Source organism: Camelus bactrianus, chromosome 12 (assembly GCF_048773025.1).
Source record: "Camelus bactrianus isolate YW-2024 breed Bactrian camel chromosome 12, ASM4877302v1, whole genome shotgun sequence".
Taxonomy (NCBI): Eukaryota; Metazoa; Chordata; class Mammalia; order Artiodactyla; family Camelidae; genus Camelus; species Camelus bactrianus.
This window is the reverse complement of record NC_133550.1, coordinates 62,333,559-62,350,798: the sequence shown is the minus strand read 5'-3', so window position 1 is coordinate 62,350,798 and position 17,240 is coordinate 62,333,559. Positions and strand designations below refer to the sequence as shown.

Sequence of the window (17,240 nt, the reverse complement as noted above, 5' to 3'; positions counted from 1 at the left end):
AAATGGGATACCACGTTTGAAAGAGCATTGCAGCTGAAGCCCCAGCAGGATTACTCAATTCCAGAGGTGACGGCATTTCAGATGAAAAGAAGAGACGCAGCCATTTTCCTTCAGCGTAACGGCGCGCTTCATCAAGTTTGGCTGCTGCCCAACGCCGTAGGGCTGCTGCACTCCAATTCTCTGTCAGCTATTCAGAAGCTTTTCACTAAGTTCGAGCTCAGCCGCTCGCCGTAGAGCCTCTATCTCTTGCCTACGAAGGTGACGTTCGGGTCGGAGCAAACGCAAGGCGAGGACGAGCGTACGTGGAAATGGGGCCAAGTACCCGCCCCCCGACCCGACGTGCGCCGCGGGCGCGCGCTCGCACGCAGGAAGGGGCGGAGCCAGACTGGGGTTTATATACCTCGCGCGGGGCGTCCTCCGACCTCTACGGGCAGCGTTCGATCTGCGTGATGGTACGTATCGTTATGGCGGCTTTCTGCTTATTTGCCGCGGCGGCATGCCTGAATCCTCGGCGCATCCCCGCCATCTCGGCTCGCCTGGCGCTGGGTGCCTGCTTTAGGAGCACTGGGGATTCAGCGGGGTCCGCATTCGGGTCCATTTTTTGAAAACATCCGTGGCCTGAGGTCGGCCTTGAGCCTGCCGGTCAGCTGGTCCGGGCCCGGGCCCGGGCCCAGGCCCAGTAATCGGGTCCGAATTGTATCTGGGTCTTGACGTCATCAAACAAGATTGGAGTCATGAGCACTTTGGTTAGGAGGGTCCGGAGGGGAAGCGCTTGGCACTATTAAACTGGGAGGTGTAGAAATTCAGGCAGTAGGCGTCAGGGGAGACTAGGCCAGAGTTGTTGAGGCCTCGTTGTGAAATATCTGGGACGGTTGGTACAACAATTTGGGCCTCTAGAGTTCTCAGAAACCAGAGGTGATGAACTTATTGACGGGCGGACAGAGACTCTGTGCTGATTGTCAAGTTCTGATTTGGCTCTGTCGAGTTCTAGTGGCCTACATTTTGCAGTTTAGCTCTGGTTCGGAGCACGAGGAACGTTTAGTGCCTTTATCTGCTGCCCAGCCGTTTGACCAGTTCTCATTGTGGTCAAGATCTTACTTGCCAATAAAGCTACCCGTTACGCGAATTTTAATGCCAGTACTTGGTGTACTTTTGTTCTCTTTAGAGGAAAAAGTGGATGGTTTTTTTTTTAAAGTGAGGGTTTGAGATAAATGTTCAACACAAAGTTGCCTGAATAATTGATGTGGGATCCTGCAGAAAGTCAGCTTAATCCAGCACGTAAGCTGATTACCTGGGTTGCTGGCCTGGATTCAATATTGTTGAGAATCCTCTTAGAACCTAGGCAGCTGGAATTGAAGTGAGGGCTACTTATAAGGTGCTAACGTTGATCATTTTCTCCTAGTCTCACAGGAAGTTCTCCGCTCCCAGGCATGGATCCCTGGGCTTCCTGCCTCGGAAGCGCAGCAGTCGGCACCGCGGGAAGGTGAAGAGCTTCCCTAAGGATGACTCCTCTAAGCCCGTGCACCTCACAGCCTTCCTTGGCTACAAGGCTGGCATGACCCACATTGTGAGGGAGGTGGATAGGCCAGGGTCCAGTAAGTACACACGGCATCCTCCCAGCTGGTGGGGACAGGGTAGGAGTTGGTGGGAACTGACTGGATGGGCCAAGCCCTCAGAAGAGGGCAGACTGTGGAGAGATCAATAGAGCCTTAGTATCAGGTTGGAAGTAACGGGTTTTAGGATTGATGAGTGTTCTCGGTACAGGTGGCTGGCACTGCTTGCTTTAGGCAGAGGGATGTAATGAAGTCAGGGAACGTGCCGAGTAAATTTGTCAAAGCCACAGCATAGAGAAGAATGTTAACTTGGGAGATGGCAGTTGGTAAGGGTCGAATAGAAACTCCACTTAGATTTTAGCGGCAGGACTAAACTGAGCTTCACCTCAAAGCTTGAATACTGCCCATGTTGCTGGCTGTGGAGGTTGAAGTAGAAGTCACCCAGCAGGACACAGCACTGGTTATTGAACCACAGTTGATAATGTTAAGCAATTAACATTGTCTGTCCCGGGCTCAGGTATTACAATCCCGGTATACATAGTGCTCTGTATTATTTAGATAGTAAAGAACTTGTCTGGAGATTATTGTGATAGACCACAATTGAAGCCACATTATTACTTGGCTATTTTACTTATTTTTCTACAAAACACTGACCGCCTCTTGCTGGGGACTTGCAGTTAGCCCACTCAAGTCTGACAGTCTGCTTGCTTTGCAGAGGTGAACAAGAAGGAAGTTGTGGAGGCTGTGACCATCGTGGAGACCCCCCCCATGGTGATTGTGGGCATTGTGGGCTATGTGGAAACTCCTCGAGGCCTCCGTACCTTCAAGACCATCTTTGCTGAGCATATCAGTGATGAGTGCAAAAGGCGCTTCTATAAGAACTGGTAAGGGAACAGAGGCTGCTCACCCTGGTTTAGGCTGGGGAGAAGGAGCAGTGTGCTAGGTAGGGCCTTAGCTCCATAGCAGGGGGCGGAGCTGCTCTGGTGTCAGGTTCAGTTGCATCTTGAGCAGAGTAATTTTTGACAGACCTTCCCAGGCTGGGAGCATCACCTTGAGACATTTTATTCCAACGTTAAGCTTAGTGGGTGCCACCTTGAGGACTCAGTTCAGTATCCTCTTGGTTGTTGGGAAGTATTGAGAGTCCCCTTAGAAGCTAGAGCAGTAACACCCCCAGGTGTGTGTTCTGGTTAATGGCTAACTTGGAGCAAGAATTTGTGTATTTGAATGTTGTGACTTGCATTAATCTTGTGGACCTCTGCTTAGCTCCGCTCGGCTCTGCCCGATGAGCTCCATCCAGGCTCCGCTTGCCGGTGGAAAAGGCTCCTTAGAAGCCGGCAATGAGCCCCATCCCCACACGGTGTCGGTGTGCCTTCCGCTCACTCCTTGGAGGGGTGATGAAGGCTGGCACCTGGCCCCCTCCCCAACTCTGCTCTGCTCCTGAAGGCATAAATCTAAGAAGAAGGCCTTCACCAAATACTGCAAGAAGTGGCAGGACGAAGATGGCAAGAAGCAGCTGGAGAGGGACTTCAGCAGCATGAAGAAGTACTGCCAGGTCATCCGTGTCATTGCCCACACCCAGGTGAGCACTGGCCAGTCCCCGCTGCTGCTGGTCTCTGGAGTGATGACTACACGATCACGTGTGCCTTTTGGGGGGCTCAGTTATCTCAGTTATTTGTGCCAAGCCACAGGGTTTTAGAGTGGTAAGACTCAGCTTCCTTAAACATCGTTTCTAGTGGAGGTGGGGGTTGTTAAAAATACCAACGTTCTGCCTAGAGGCCTGGATTCCTGGAGCCAGATTAGACAGTTGGCCTGAAAAAGACATCCGGTGTCCCCACACTTAGGGTTGGTTTTTGTTGCCGGCAGAGGGCACTGTGTCCCTAAATGGTTCTCATGGGAAACCATAGCCCATTTTAGGAAAACTGGTTGAAGGAACTGGTAGGAGCTAATATTGTCAAGTTCCTGACTGGAAATGGTGTTGATAATGCTGGCTGTTGTTGGCGCTTGAGCCCTTGGCTGGGTTTAAGTAGGTGCCTTTGAAGTCATTCTGGACTGTTATCCCTGGTACATACCCGTGATTCCTAAATGATCAGTAGTCCTGTGTGGTTACTGAGAACCGCGTTACCAGAGATCGGTGGCTTGTCTGTTGCTGAAGATGAAGTTGAGTAGGGTGACACTGGGCAGCTTGTAAAAGCTTTGTTAGATTCATCTCCTTTGCGGTTTGTATTCTTGCTTTGCTACTCTGCTCTCAAATATAAGTGGTGTATTGTTGCCTAATAGAATAAGGTAGATGGCCAGGGGAAACCAGGGCAGGGTACCCCAAAGGGACTGGCCAAGAGGACAGTAATCGGGAACATTGGGCTAGTGGTTCCAGGATGTCATTAAGTTGTACTGTCTTAAGGTAAAGATCAGCTTGTTCTGACCTGATTTAGGCACCAGAATTGAAAGGTGAATGTGCTGAAGTGTTGGCCTGATGTGCCACAGCCTGAGTTCCTCTCACCTTGAAGGATTCATTCCCTTCTAGATGCGCCTGCTTCCTTTACGCCAGAAGAAGGCCCACCTCATGGAGATCCAGGTGAACGGAGGCACTGTGGCCGAGAAACTGGACTGGGCCCGTGAGAGGCTAGAGCAGCAGGTCCCTGTGAACCAAGTGTTTGGGCAGGATGAGATGATCGATGTCATTGGGGTGACCAAGGGCAAAGGCTACAAAGGTGAGCTTTGCAGTGGGCCAGTTTCTGTGGTTTGCCCCTGGGAGAGGGGTGGGTGTCAGGCCCAGCTGTTCGGTGATGAGGCTCTGGAATGAGCGCTGGGCACAGCGCCCGAGTCAGACTGCGGAAATATTCCTTGCTGCCTTCCTTCTGAGAACAGCCCTGTGGTCAGGTGGCTGGGGATAGTATGGGGGACAGAGGAAAGATCTGCTCAATTGCAGAATGCAAAGGAGGACTTCATGAGTGCTTTAAAGTACACACGGTGATGTTCTAAAACAGGGCTAATTCTCCAAGGCTGTTCTGTTTGCAGATTTCTAAGTTTTACATCTAGGCAGGTATTCAACTTGGGTGGAAGTATGAGAAGGTAGAGATCATGGGGATCAGAGTAACGAGCAGATCAAGCTCTCAGGTTTACTCAGTCATTGGGGTGTTGTGTGGACAAAGGGCCAGTGGCATGGGTGCCAGGCACCTGAGCAACAGCATGCATCTATTCCAGGGGTCACCAGCCGTTGGCATACCAAGAAGCTGCCCCGGAAGACCCACAGAGGGCTGCGCAAGGTTGCCTGTATTGGGGCATGGCATCCTGCCCGGGTGGCCTTCTCTGTGGCTCGGGCTGGGCAGAAGGGCTACCATCACCGCACTGAGATCAACAAGAAGGTGAGGTGCTTGGAGAGGGCCTTGTGGAGGCTTAAATCCTACAAAGGGGAAAGGTGGTCCAGTATTGAGTTGGGGGTTTCCAGTCCCTCTTACCATTGATTGGTCCACTGGTAGTGGAGCATCACATGGACTTAGCTGCTTGTGCCTGAGCTGCTTGTGTCTGGTTGGCACAGTTCTGACACTTGGGTGTCAGGTGTCGTGATTTGTAAAGTGCCATCCTTGAAGGTTCTGGTGCAGTGGCCGAGGATAGGAGCCGTGTCTATCCTCTCCTGCCCTATGAGGTTTGGAGAGGCCTCATCCATCTCATTGGGTAGCAGTGTCTTTAGTTTTGGTTCAGCCAGCTTTTCTTCGTGATGGGTGCCTCATTACTAGGCCCGAGGTCACAGCTGCTTTCCCAGAATCCTTTGCAGGCTAGCACACGCACAGGTTGGGGGGTCATTTGTCCTGATGGCTATCATCGTACCCTTCCTCCAGTCTGCTGTATCTAGGGGCACCAGAGGCCCCTGAGCTGTCTTCCTGTCTGGTTTTTTCCTGCTTAACTATGCTCATCTCCCCTCCAGATTTATAAGATTGGCCAGGGCTACCTCATAAAGGATGGCAAACTGATCAAGAACAATGCCTCTACTGATTACGATCTGTCTGACAAGAGTATCAACCCTCTGGTGAGTAATGGGAGCTGCCCTTGCATAAGCCTCGATGTCTGGTCTGGCAGGGGATTTCCTCGAGTGAAACAGTCCCATGGGCCCCCCTGCAGGCGGGGAGGCCTGTTGACAGTTCACATCTGCACAGCATCCAGTCCTTGTAAACGGTTGGGGCTGGCCGGTGACAAGTGGGGTCTCGGGTAGGCTCAGGCACTGGAGTGAGCACCGGGCACTGTGTGTCACTGTCTCGCTGCCTGCCTTCTGACAGTTGTGGTCCGGTGGCTGGGATCACCAGTGCCTGGGGTGGGGGTCATGCAAGCTGTCCGACCTGTTTCCAGCCCCATGCTTGATCTGTGCTGACCAAAGGGCCTTGCTCTTTCCCAGGGTGGTTTTGTCCACTACGGTGAAGTGACCAATGACTTTGTCATGCTCAAAGGTTGTGTGGTGGGAACCAAGAAGCGAGTGCTCACGCTGCGCAAGGTGAGGCTGTGGCAGGAGGGGAGGCTTTTAAAGGTGGGGGCAGGGCTGAGCTTTGTTAGGAGAGTTGAAAGGAAAAGGGGGGAGAGGCTGCTGCTCCTTGACTTTGAAGTTCTGGGAGGAGGAAATTCCCTGTCTGGCCTGGCCCAGCTGTTTGCTTCTGTGTATCCTCCTTCTGCCTGGCACAGAAGGAAACGCTTTGGTAATGGCTGGGCTGTGTAGGTGTTTGGGATTTGGAGGATGGTTCCCAACTCCACAGTTGGTTCAGATTGAGTTGACCTCTGCCCTCTAAGGTGAGGGGCCTGTGAACTGAGATGGTGCAGAGAAAGGCTTGGCTAATCTTCCCCTCTTGGCCGACAGTCCTTGCTGGTGCAGACCAAACGGCGGGCCTTGGAGAAGATTGATCTCAAGTTTATTGACACTACCTCCAAATTTGGCCATGGCCGCTTCCAGACAATGGAGGAGAAGAAAGCATTCATGGTGAGTGTCCACCTTGCTGCCCTCAGACTGGGGTTGGGGTGTGTTTCAGCTGCTCTCCTGCACATCTGCTGCCAGTGCAGCTGGGCTGGCTCCGGGGTCCTGAGAAGGGGCCGCCTAGTGCCTGTACAGGGGCTGGGGAGACCAGCCCGGAACCGGATCCTGCTGGGGTTGAGGGATGTTCTTACTGCCTTCCACCTCTAATGGAGCCTGCTGCATCTCTCCACAGGGACCACTTAAGAAAGACCGAATTGCCAAGGAAGAAGGGGCCTAATGTCAGAACAGATTGTACAGCTGGTGGAAGCTCAATAAAGTTATTTTCCAGTGACATCTGCTTCTGATTTAACCTTCCCCGTCTGGGCTGATAGCTCCTGGGGCATGCTGCCCTCCCCTGCCCCGCTTACCTACACCTGGTTGTCTCTTTGTCCTACCGCTTCCTGCCAAGGGGGTCTGGAGCAGACTGGATTTAAGTGGACTGCTGAGCCTGGACTGTTATGGCCAGCCTGGGGAGTGAGCTTTGCGCAAATGTTTCCCTCACTGGGGCCAGGGAGCTGGGCTCCACTGTAGAAGTTGTTTGCACAGCTTGGGTGGTGGCAGCCCCCGCCAGGGAGATGGGAGGGAGTGGTGAGGACCTGGTGTTCATGTTGCTCATAGCGGGGTGGGGCAGGGCAGACCCTGCGTCTGCTGAGTGTATACAACATGCAGGAGGGGTTCCAGTTAGGGCTTGTTGATATTTTGTAGCCAGCAGCCAAGGTCTGGTCCTGGGAGGGGGCAGCTGAGAGTGTCATATGGAACCCTGCACAGCACCCGGCACTCGGGTTTACAAGGAAAGCCCTGATTTAAATGTTAGGCAAGTGACAACTTGGGCATGCAGGTGTTACATGCTTTGCCAAGGCTCACCCAGCTGGGGAGGTCAACCCCAATTCCCATTTGAGTCTAGGTCTGACCTGGCGACTTGACTCAGTCCCCACCCCCTGCAGGTGTCCCTGTGCTGTACTGGTTCCGCTGAGCACCTGCCATCTAGGGTGGGAGCAGCTTATCTGCTAGAGTCCAACACCCAGACCTGTGATGTCTGGCCCGCCCTTTGGAGTGACCAGTGTGCCAGTTTCCCCCACTTTTCCCTTCCCAACCATTGCTGCTCCCCAAAACATGTGCCTGTGTTGCAGGCGTTGCCTCAGCCCCACCTAAGCAGAGAACTAGTTGCAGCAGCTCTTCACCTGGGTTCTAGTGTCTTCCTGACCCCTGGTTTTCTCATTTGAAAGGCATAGTGATTGTGGGTGGAAGGGGCTCACGTTTATGGTGCTGTCTCAAAAAGACTTGGAAATGGCCTAAGGTGTTTCTAGTTCTCAATAAGCATGGCATCCTTACTGAGTGTTTAGACAAAACACGGAATATCCAAAGTCAAGCACAGGATGCCGGAATCTGGGTTCTGAGGCAGAGGCAGACTGAGCTGGAGTGTGCTGAGTAAGAGTCCTTAGCCTGGGACTCTCAAATGTCTGCCCAGCATTTCTAGAGCCCCTTCTGAACATGGGACTGTGGGCCTCAAAGCCAACTTCTGGGCTGGTTTGCAACCCCCCTGCAGCACCTGTCTGCTCAGGATTGGCCGACTGGCTGGAGCTGCACTTCAGGCTGGAGTCACCAGGGGGCGAGGGTGGGCAGCACCCTGTTGGGACAACCTTGCGGGAGGACCTTGTTCTGGGCTTTGGAGCGGGTAGAGTCCTCTCCCCAACCAGAGGGGTCTCTTCAGATCCCCAGCAACCCCAGAATCAAGTCGACAGCCAGAGGGCGTCAGGACCTGCCCCAAGGCCACCAGACACCTGACAGCCAGGCATGATGGCAAGGCTTCTGGTCCTCAGTCTGGGCTCTGTCACTGCAGGAGTTTCTTTCCAGTCGTTCCTGGGAGGCTGATGAGCTGGGCAGCGACCCCACCTCGTCCCCTCACCCATGCCAGTTACCCTTGGCCTCAGTCTTGGGGCTTCCCCCCACCCTTACACCAGCCCTGGAGCCCTGCTGCCCATTCAGCCCAGGCAGGAGAGGCTTTGCTGGTCGTCATGGCTGGGCCTCACTCCCTTTCCAGGGCACTGCCCAGTTATAGGTATGGTCAGGATGACTGGGGACGTGGGGTCCGAAGGACAAGCTGAGGGCATGCACACAAGCACCCAACACTGCAGATAAGCCACATCTTGTGTGTCTCCACGTGTGTGACATGCACAGAAAGCCTTTTCAGTTGTGCTTGACAAGGGCTGAGTCCTTGTCTTGACCATCCTCATGTCCCCATCCTTGTTTCTGCCTTGCCCCTGGCCAGGGAGTGACCCTGGCACATCCCAGAACAGTTCTGAGCCTGAACTTCATCTGGTTGGTGACTCACTACCTTGGCACTGGTTGTGGGACCGAATGCAGAAGGCTGCCCCAGCACATGGGTTGAAGCTGTGGGCAGGACGAGTAATAGGGCTTCCCGGGGGCAGTGGAAGGCTCACCCACACGTGTGGGGGATCCCCTTCACTCTCAAGAAGTCCTGGGTGCCTGCTGTGGACATAGCCCTCCTTTGGGTGCTGGGGAAGCAGTGCTGAACTCAAAAGGCCCGTCTCTCAATGAGCTTGTAGTCTAGTTGGGGTGGGCAGGTAGGAAACACAGGTGAACAAGAATTTCGGAAGTGATGAATGCTGTGAAGAAATGAAACAGGCCATTGGGATACAGAGGGGCGGGGTGAGACCAGGGAGGCCTTTCTGAGACCTGAAGGAAGAACACCCTAATAGCAGGTGCAAAGGCCCTGAGGTAGGAAAGAGGCTTTTGGGCTCAGATCTCAACTCCCAAGGGAGGCAGCTCCTCAGGGGAAAGTCAGCATGAACTCCATGCAGGCGGGACCGGATCCCCCTGCCTCCATAGCCAGGGCCTGGCATATAGTGCTCAATAAATGTTGTTCCCCAAATCTCTGGGACTCCCCAGCGCTTGTGTCTGGGTGTCCCAGATGGGGGACCCCAGGCATTTCTGCAGGCCTGCAGTGGGTGGGGCAGCAGTCTCTGCCTCCTGTAGTCTGTGCCTGTGCGTGTCGGAGTGCCTGTCGGTGTGCGCTTCCTGTCACCAGAAGCCCCAGACAGGCCTCTCTGGAATCCTGCGGTGACAGAACAAGAAGTCTCATTCCATTCCTCCTGGAAAAAAAAAAAAAAAAAGGGAAAAAGAAAAGAAAATACCTGCTGGGAATTTCTGAGCAAGTGGGAACAGGGAGGTGGCAGGAGCCACCATCGCCTTAAAAGGCAGAACCAGTGACTTCGTTGAGCTCACCTGGGGATGGCCTTGGAGGGTGGAGGGGTGGACAGCCAGCTGCCATCTTGTGGGCTTACCCTAAGGTGCTCTCCCCGGATCCTCACTGACAGCCTCCTTAATGCGGGCTGTGCTGCTTGGCCCTCTGTCCTCATCCCTCGACACCCCCAGACCAGACCCCCGGCCCTGGGTGCCCAGCCCTGGCTTCCAGCAGCCTCACCCTCCTTCCATCGGCTCCCAGCATGCAGCTACTTGTCTGAAGCTTCAATGGGTCGCCTGCCCTCCGGGCGAGGTTCTGTTGCTCAGGCTGGCATTCCAGGCCTGCTGACCTGTCCAGCACCATGCACCTCCTGGGGTCCAGATGCCTGGGCTGCTCCCCGGAGCCCAAAGAGCTCTCCCTGTTCTTTCAGCAGCAGTCTCAGAAGCCTGGGCTGGACCCCTGAGAGGAGACAGGCCTGCCCCAAACTTCATAGGAAGCAGGAAGGCAACATCCACATGCCCAGGAGTGAGGGAGGTGGCATCCAGGAAGCTTCCAGGGCCTAATACCACGTCAGAACTATTAAATCCCTGGAGCCACGATGCTGCCCAGGGCCTGACCTCACTGCCCCCGGCCATTGATAACCAGCATTCACACTGATTTTGAATGCCTCCAGAGGGCAGTGCCCAGCCTGGCAGCTGTTAATAATTATGAATACTTGACACATATCTGGCACTGTCCTAAGCACTTTAGATACACAGACTTAATATTCAGGGTCACACCTTGAGGCAGCTTCTATTATTATCCCATTTCACAGATAAGAAACTGAGGCTCAGAAAGAGCAACTTGCCCAAGGGCACACACTCATATCTATTAGGGCCAGGATTTGAGCCCAGGCATCTCTTCACCGTGACCCTATGCTACTAGGGGCCTGGAAAACATATTTTGGCTCAAGAGAGGAGTCAGGTGCCTATTTGTTGAAGATCTGCTGTATGCCAAGCCTTGTGCTAGACTTTTTTGAAGTTACTTCATTTAATCCTTGCAACCACTGTTCCCAATTTTCAGATGGGGAAAGTGGGGCCCAGAGAGATTCAGAGAATCCCCCCAGGTCACAGAGCTAGAAGGTGTTGCTCTGCTGGGCATCTTAGATGCCGTGTCTCACTGAGTGATCGTAACAGCCCCGTGAGTCGTGAGTCTATGTTCCTGGTGTCACTCCTGTCGTCACGATGAGGACACTGATGCATGGCGAGGTGAAGCAAGGGCCCCTCACTCAGGTCAGACTCTCAGGAGTGCTGAAGCAGGGATTCAAATCTGGGCGCCAGAAGCTCAGCGCCAACCACTGCACCGCACTTCCCTCACCAAGTAGGGCCTGCAGGGTCCTGGAGAGGAGTGGGAGGGACACCACACCCCAGCGGCCACCTCAGCACCAGTGTTCCTTTGCCCATCTCCCCTCGTAGGCTTACATCTGGGGCCCATGCTTGCTTGAGAGGTGGGGGAGCATGCCAGCAGACAGGTGGGGTTAGGGGAGCCAGGGACCTCAAGCGGCCCCAACTCCTCCTGCCCTGACCCCACAGCTGGCCTCCAGGTCACCGGGCTTCATGTGACTATGGAGAAGTGGGCCCTCCCCGCCAGCTCCCTGCCCCAGCCCCATGCAGCCAGGCGGAGGAAAAGGGCTGTGAGAGAAGGCGCTAAAGATAGCCAACTGGCCGACTTCCCCATCCTCACTGGCCACCACCTCGTCCCCCGTGGGCTTCTCCAGCAGGCCCCCGCCCCACAGCAGCCACTCCTCAGAGCCTGGTCACCCAGCTTGGGGCACCACACAGGGCCCCAGGCAATGGTCATGATATCTTGAAGACTCCCCACCCTCTGGGCACCAGGCTGGGCAGGGACATGTCTTGTCCCATTCATGGAGTTCCCCTGACAAGAGAGGAGCCTTAATATCACCCCTATTTTACGGGGGAGGGGAGCCTTAGCAGAGGGGCACCTGCTCCCAGGAACACAGCAGCCCATTCACACACCACAAACACCCCTCCACATTGACACAACCACACTATTTCCATCACGACTGGCGCCTGTGAACACACTAGTATGGCCACATGCAGGCCCTTGAAGACACCATGACTTCACCCATCCGTCTATGGATCCATCTCCACCTGCGTGGAGGCACTTACACAAGGGAAATCGGTGAACACTACACTTTCTTGAAGAGTTGGTTGTTAAACATTGACCAGCACACCATCGGCCTCAGCCTTCAGATCTAAAGACTGAACCCAGCTAGAAGCCAGCAGAGGAGTTGGTTGACGTGGTCCCTAGATGTCAGTGTCCTGGGGCACTGAGCAGGGGGTGAAAGGGTGGAGGTAGGCTCTGGAGGGACCGGCACGGTGATCCGGCACAACTCTGCCCTTGCTTCCTCGGGGAAAGCCATTATCCTCAGCACCCCACATAGACATAACCATCCAAGGCAGGGCCCGCCCCTGCTCAAGAGCTTTCCATGGCTCCCTACTGCACATGCATCTGTGCACATATCAATAACATTTATTAAGCACAATGCATCAGGCACCTTCAAGACTCCTCATACTTAGCCCGAGCCTGCTTCAGTCACGTGGGACCTCCATCGATGTCCCGCTCAGGCTTCCTGGCTGTGCTGTGGTGACACAGTGTGGAGAGTGGGAAAGAGCTGTCCAGGGCTAGATCCTGGCTCAGTCTCTTCCCAGCACCACGACAGCCCTCGGAGGCTGTAGGGAGGATTCAGTGGGATCCTGCCTAGGATGTGTCCCTGCCGTGGAGTCCTCACTCGGCATCCGGCCCTCACTCTCCATCAGCGAACACTGAGTGTGTGGACAGCCCTGTGAGGAGGCAGGATCACTTCCGTTTCACAGGTGGCAAAACCAGGGCTCAGAGAAGGCAGCCAACTCGCCCAGGCTCACACAGCCGGCATGTGGCTCTGCCTGGTCTGGCAAAAAAGCCCACTGAGCCAGAGGCAGCAGTTGGCAGCCCAAGGGCCAGCCCAGCCCATGACTATGATCGGTTTGGCCATCCGAGAGAGCTTCATAGCTTTGCTTTTATCTCTAAAACCTGATCGATAGCGCAAAGCTGGAAGCAATGAGCAGAGAGTCGCTAAAGGAACGTGGACCCTCAGCCCGGGGAGGTCCCCTGCGCATGCCGACAAAGCGGCCCCAGCCGCACATGAACCTGCACAGGGGGGCGGCCTCCGTTGTGCCTTTGGCAGGTGTGGAATAGTTCATAATTCATTTAAAAACACAAATGGTAAGTCCAACCTGTGCTGTCGGCATGGCATATTGGAGAGTGACCAGCTGCCCTGAGGACTCAGTGTCTGGGCCTCGTGTTCCTCATCTGAAGTGTGGGGACTTGGAGGGCTGTGCTGGACAATTTCTCAGGCCCCTTTCAACTCCAAGGGACTGTGAGGGCCAAAGGCCAGTGCAGAGTGAGGAGAGAGGGAGGGAGGCAGGGAGGGCAGAGGGCAGGAGAGAGAGACAGAGACTCCATGGGCAGCAGCAACCAGGGAAGACTTCCTGAAAGAGGGAGGCTTGAGCTGAGCTGTGAGGGCTGAGCAATCCCCAGCCCGGGGCTAACCTGAATAGGAATGGATGGTTCTGGAAGCGTGAGTGGGAAAGCACAGTTCAAAGGAGTGAATTTGTAATAGAGACATTCAGGCATGGCAGGAAGTAAGCTGGGGAGAGATCTGGGGATGGGCTGTGGGAGGTCTTCCCTGAGACCTTCCTTTGTTTTTCACCACAGGGGGCCCACTTCTCCAGGCCAGGCTGAGGTGGGTGGGGGTAGGGCGGCTGACCTCATAGCCTGTCCACGTGCTGTGTGTCTGGAGCTTGCCCTGCATTGGATCATTTACTCCTCACATCTAGGGGCGGCAGGCACTGCGAGGTCTCCCAGTTTGCAGAAGAGGAATCTGGGCTTGACCCTCAGGCTCCTCTGGCCCCTTTGATCTAGAGGAGGGAAAGGAGAGGAAGCCTCTTGTAGAAGCAGGAGGCCAAAGCCTCAGAGCTTCTGCATGGGCTGTTCCTCCTACCGGGAATGCTTTTCCCTCTCTCCTGCAGTGGCTAACCCCAACTTGCCCTTCTGGGCTTGGCTCCAATGTCCCATCCTCTTGGAAGCCTCCCCAGCCTCCACTGGCACTGGGATCCTCTGACGCTCTCTCTCTGCTTCTCCCTCACACCACCACCAGGACTATCACTGTACTATCATGTTTGCTGCTTTTGGCTCCGTGTCCATCTTCCCAGCTAGATGGCAACCTCCTTGAGTCAGGGGCTGCCTCTGCCCTCTTCTTCTTGTGCCCTCTGCACCCAGTGTGGTGCTGGGCACATAGTAGGCAGTCAATGAATATTTGTTGAAAGGCTCACTGACCAAAGGCATGAATAAACACACTTCCGAATGAATGAAATGATTTGCCTGATTTCACCAGGTGGTCAGGGCAGCGTGGCCCTGGTGGCATCAGGGGTCCTGTCTTTCGCCTTCTGTCTTGTTTCCCTGCTTCTGTCTGGAGATTCTTGTGTGATCTCCACCCAGCAGCCAGAGTGACCCTGTTCAAACTCAAGTCAGGTTGCATCCCTCTGTATAGAGGTTCAGTTTTGCAAGATGAGAAGAGTGGCAGGGATGGATGGTGGTGATGGCTGCACAAGGTGAATGTATTTAATATACCACTGAACTGTGCACTTAAAAATGGGTAGGAGGAACCATAACAAACAACAACAACAAAGAACGAAAAAAATGGGTAGGATGGTATGTTTTATGTTATAGATACTTTAATACAGATACACAGACACACACACACACACACACACACACACACACACACACACACACACACACACACACTGTCATCCCTCCTCTGCTTCAGACTCTGCATAGCTCCCCTCGGATGCCCAGTCACCAGAGTTAAAGCTCAGGTCATCCCAGTGGGCCAGGATCCCCCATCTCCCTGACCTCACCTCCCTTTGTCTCCCCACACTCATCTTCACCCAAGGCCACAATGGCCTCCTCTCTGTTCCTATAACATGGCAGACTCAGTCCTGCTTCAGGACCTTTGCACTGGCTCTCCCTGCTTCCTGGAACGCCCCTCCCCTAGAAATCCACAGAGGTGCTGCTTTCTTGCTATGGAGATCACCCTGGTTGCAGCTGCAGCCTTCTCCCCCAGCACTCCTGATGCCCCGTGGGTCTCACCTTTCTCTTTTCCACAGCCTGTCACTTGCTACCCTCTGTAGAATGGACTTATTCACCATGTTTATGGTTTGTCTTCCCCACTCCCTGTTCTCTAGTCTTCCAGAGAAGTTGGGTGGGAAGGGTGTGGTCTGGAGCGCGTGAGAGAGAGGGGAGAGCTCCAAGGCAACAGCAACTTCCTCAAAACAAATTTAGGAAAAGCTGAAGTGAAAAAGGCTTGGGCAGCTGAGTGCTTCCTGCAGTCGGTCCCAGGGCCCAGGGGCTTGTGTCCATGACTGCCTGAGCGAGTGTGTCTCTCTCTGAGTAGAGGTACATGGGAGGACCCTGAAACAAGGGATCTGCCCTCTCAGGGCCTTAGGGGTCCAGCTAGGTGGTCTCTGGCTCTTGGACGCCCTGAGACCTCCCCGCGCTCTGGGGCTCAGAGCTTCTGTCTTTCCCCTGCCCTGGACGATGTGACCACGTGGGCTCCTGAGCCAGGCTTTCAGGGTCTCTATCCCAGCTCTGCCACTGTCTAACTGTGTCACTCTGAGGAAGTAATTTAGCCACACTGTGCCTTGGTCTCATCCTCTGACAAATGGGTGTGATCAGAAAAGAAGCCATTCCTATGGTTGTTGCGGGGATTTGGTATGGGAGGGGCTGAGACCAGCAGTGGGCCCTCAGTAAAGACGCACAGCTCGTATTGGTTTAAGGCCCAGCCTGTGTGAGACCTAGCCCTGCCTCGGGGAGTGGGTATCAAGGCAGAAGCCACCACTGGCAGGACAGTGGAGCTGTAGAGGGAAACCCAAGGTGGCCCCGGGGAGGTACTGGCCCTCAGGTAGGTGGTCTCAGGTGAGGCCTCAGAGATGAGAATGCTCTGGCTAGGGAAGGGGAGGGGAGCACGGGGCTGCAGGGAGAGAGATGGCCTGGGGTGGAGGACTGACTGCCAGGAACTTGGTGAGACCTATGTCTGGAGTGCAGCTACAAAGTCCTAACTGAGTTAGACTTTGTCCCCAGGGAGGTGGAGAGACCTGGAGATGTTTGAACGGGCATGGAGGCCTTAGCTCAAGGCTCTGGTTCCAGGCCAGTGGGGAGTCACTCTCAAAGCATAATCCAAGAAAATGAGAAATTTTTGCTCAAAATACTTAGATGACAAGGTGTGAGTAATTAGAGTATGCTGTTTGGTGGAGTGGTAAAATATTAAGGGGCAAAGAGGCCCGAGGGAACATGATCTGGGAAGGCTTCCTGGAAGTGAGCCTTAGTGGAAGCAATAAGAGACTCTGCTACAGCGTGCTGAATGACTGGATAAATGGCTGCCCTCTCCAGTCTCAGCTCCCACCTGCCCTGCCAGGCCTGACCCATGCCCCTCCCCTGTGGCTGTCTCAGCTCTGACATTCCGCGGTCAGGGAAGGGGACACCTGGAATCTGCCAGGGGCAGTTTAGACAGAGACCCAGCCTGCCTTGGTTTCCCCTCTGCACTGGGCTGGGGTGAGGCAGAGAGGATAATAATGCTTGATTGTCAAAACCTTGTATGCCTTGGGGGACAGATGCCAAGGATTGTTTTCCATTCCTAGGAGGGTGGGCCCTTCCTGCCAGGAGAAAATTCCAAGCTCCTGCAGCCAGGGAGGGGGTAGATCCTGCCACCCCCTGTGACCACATACCTGCTGCCCAAACCTGTGGCATCAAGGGCTTTCTTTCTCTTCTCCGTCTCTCTCTTGGCAAAGGGAGTCTCCCAGGCCCTGGAGGAGAGGCCTTTAGCAACTTGGATTTGCTCAGAAGCGCTCCCTCTCTTCCCCTCTCCCTTCCCGCCTTTGCTGTTCCAGGAACAGAAAAATCTGTCCAAAGCAGGGTCCTGTGGAACAACTTGACCAAGGCCTGGCTGGTTCTGCTCATGGATGTCCGTTAGTCTCGGTGGTGGAAAGAACCCAGGGCTCATGTCCTCTGGGACAATGGGACTGTTGTTTGGGAATTTTCTGCTTCTAAGAGCCCTTGCTCCCAGAATTCCCAACCATGGAAATCCAAGTTTCCGTGGTTCTGATCTTTGGTTGCAAGATGCAGCATTTCTGAAATTATTTAATTCTAAGAGTCTTGAGGGCTCAGAGTGGAAAATGTTCCAATATTTGATGGTCCTAGAATTTTCTGGTTGTAAGAACACATGGTTCTAGAATTTTCCAGTTCAAAGGCGCTGTGGTCTTGGAAATCTGGATCCAGGTTGTCTGTGGTTCTGATGCCACACCTTGGGTTGAGGGTGCCACAGGAGCTGGGGGTGGGGCAGGAGGAGCAAGTGGGGAGGGGGTGGCGCAGTGGCAGGCCAGGTGCGCTG

At 54.3% G+C, this 17,240-nt stretch overlaps 1 protein-coding gene and 3 non-coding genes across 4 annotated transcripts; all 4 read left to right on the top strand.

Moving 5' to 3' along the window:
- Nucleotides 1-293: 293 nt before the first annotated feature.
- RPL3 (ribosomal protein L3) lies at nt 294-6,838 on the top strand. Its single transcript, XM_010960285.3, has 10 exons — nt 294-452; nt 1,403-1,595; nt 2,269-2,437; nt 2,997-3,132; nt 4,075-4,261; nt 4,755-4,915; nt 5,476-5,577; nt 5,941-6,036; nt 6,394-6,513; nt 6,740-6,838. The coding sequence occupies exons 1-10, from the start codon at nt 309-311 to the stop codon at nt 6,782-6,784; spliced, it is 1,353 nt and encodes a 450-aa protein (XP_010958587.1). The 5' UTR covers nt 294-308; the 3' UTR covers nt 6,785-6,838.
- Nucleotides 911-974, top strand: LOC123618388 (small nucleolar RNA SNORD43). Its single transcript, XR_006726824.1, has one exon. It is a non-coding gene; the product is annotated as a small nucleolar RNA SNORD43 (small nucleolar RNA).
- Nucleotides 2,942-2,996, top strand: LOC123618391 (small nucleolar RNA U82P). Its single transcript, XR_006726827.1, has one exon. It is a non-coding gene; the product is annotated as a small nucleolar RNA U82P (small nucleolar RNA).
- LOC123618390 (small nucleolar RNA U83B) lies at nt 4,326-4,419 on the top strand. The gene has a single exon (XR_006726826.1). It is a non-coding gene; the product is annotated as a small nucleolar RNA U83B (small nucleolar RNA).
- Nucleotides 6,839-17,240: the final 10,402 nt, after the last annotated feature.